A 1,361-nucleotide genomic window follows, 5' to 3' on the forward strand; every position below is an offset into this window, starting at 1 on the left:
CATAGGCTTACAGAATCAGGATTACGTCTTCAAAAGAAAGGCATCAGAAAAATTGGATGAGATCATGAGGGGCTCTGGATATAAAAGAAAACACATACGCAAAATTACTCATAAAGCTACCAGAAGTGGTAGGGTGAAGAAGCGGAACACTAAGAAAAAAACAACAGTACAAAGAAAAAGTAAAATCAATAAGAAGACAAAAATCGACTAAAAAAACGCGTAAAGTGAAAAATTCTCGAAAGAAACGTGACGTGTACGATATATTTAATTAAAAATGTCGTTTTTACATTCACATTCGGCTGAGTGCGCGAAATCAGAACTAGATTTATTTACACTACTTCCTACACAAACAAGTATTGAACAATCACAATGGACGTATTACAATCCTATGTCATCTTTGTCGGACGACGCACCGATAGAATTCGTTGTACCTAGACATGGCGTAAATACATTGATTTATCACATACTATGATAAAAATTAAAGCAAAAATTGTACAACCAAATGGCAAAGTAGATGAAAAAGATTTTGTAGGCCCAGTAAATAATTTTTTACATTCAATGTTTAATCAAGTAGATGTGTTTTTCAATCAAAAAATGATTTCCCCGCCCAATAATGCCTACGCTTATCGGGCTTACATGGAAACACTTTTAAATTATGGAGTTGACGCGAAGAAAAGTCATCTAAAAATGTCTTTATGGTCTATGGATACCCGGGGTCACATGGATGCTGTAGTAGCACAAGAAAATACTGGTCTAGATGAACGTATCGCTTATTCGTCTAAAGGAAAAGAGTTTGAACTGATGGGAAATTTACATTGCGATGTTTTTAATCAAGATAAATTTTTACTTAATGGAGTCGAAATGAGAATTTGATTAATCCGCTCAAAAAACGCATTTTGTTTTATAAATGGAAGTGCAAATAGCTACATTGTTAAGATTTCAGAAGCAATGTTAGTTGTCAGAAGAGTAAAAATTAGTGCAAGTATATTGATTGTTCATGCGAGAACTTTGGGTCAAACAACAGCAAAGTATCCGCTAACTAGAGTTGAAGTAAAATCATTTGTTTTATCTCAGGGTATTCTCGGCAACACCATTGATAATGTTGTATTGGGTCAGTTACCTAAAAGAATAATAATTGGTTTTGTGGATAATCGAGCATATAATAGCTCAAAAATTCATATCCCATTTAATTTCCAAACATTTTCGTTAAACTATCTTTCCTTATACATTGACGGGAAACAACTATTGGGTCGAGCGTTACAGCCGAATTACGGGGACAATTACTTAGAGGTGGAAACATTTAATACATTATTTAGTGGAACAGGTATCCATTTTGGAAATACGGGGAACTGTCTCTCACA

General features: G+C 34.2%; 1 protein-coding gene across 1 annotated transcript; it reads left to right on the forward strand.

Moving 5' to 3' along the window:
* Positions 1–468: 468 nt before the first annotated feature.
* Positions 469–873, forward strand: LOC130670492 (uncharacterized protein F54H12.2-like). The gene has a single exon (XM_057473899.1). It carries the CDS (start codon positions 469–471, stop codon positions 871–873), a length of 405 nt encoding a protein of 134 aa, XP_057329882.1.
* The last annotated feature ends 488 nt before the right edge of the window (positions 874–1,361 follow it).

The sequence above is a fragment of the Microplitis mediator genome, chromosome 6 (assembly GCF_029852145.1).
Source record: "Microplitis mediator isolate UGA2020A chromosome 6, iyMicMedi2.1, whole genome shotgun sequence".
Lineage (NCBI taxonomy): Eukaryota > Metazoa > Arthropoda > Insecta > Hymenoptera > Braconidae > Microplitis > Microplitis mediator.

Excerpts from the sequence above, each read along its gene's own strand:
- LOC130670492 (XM_057473899.1), top strand. The coding sequence starts at position 469 with ATGATAAAAATTAAAGCAAAAATTGTACAACCAAATGGCAAAGTAGAT.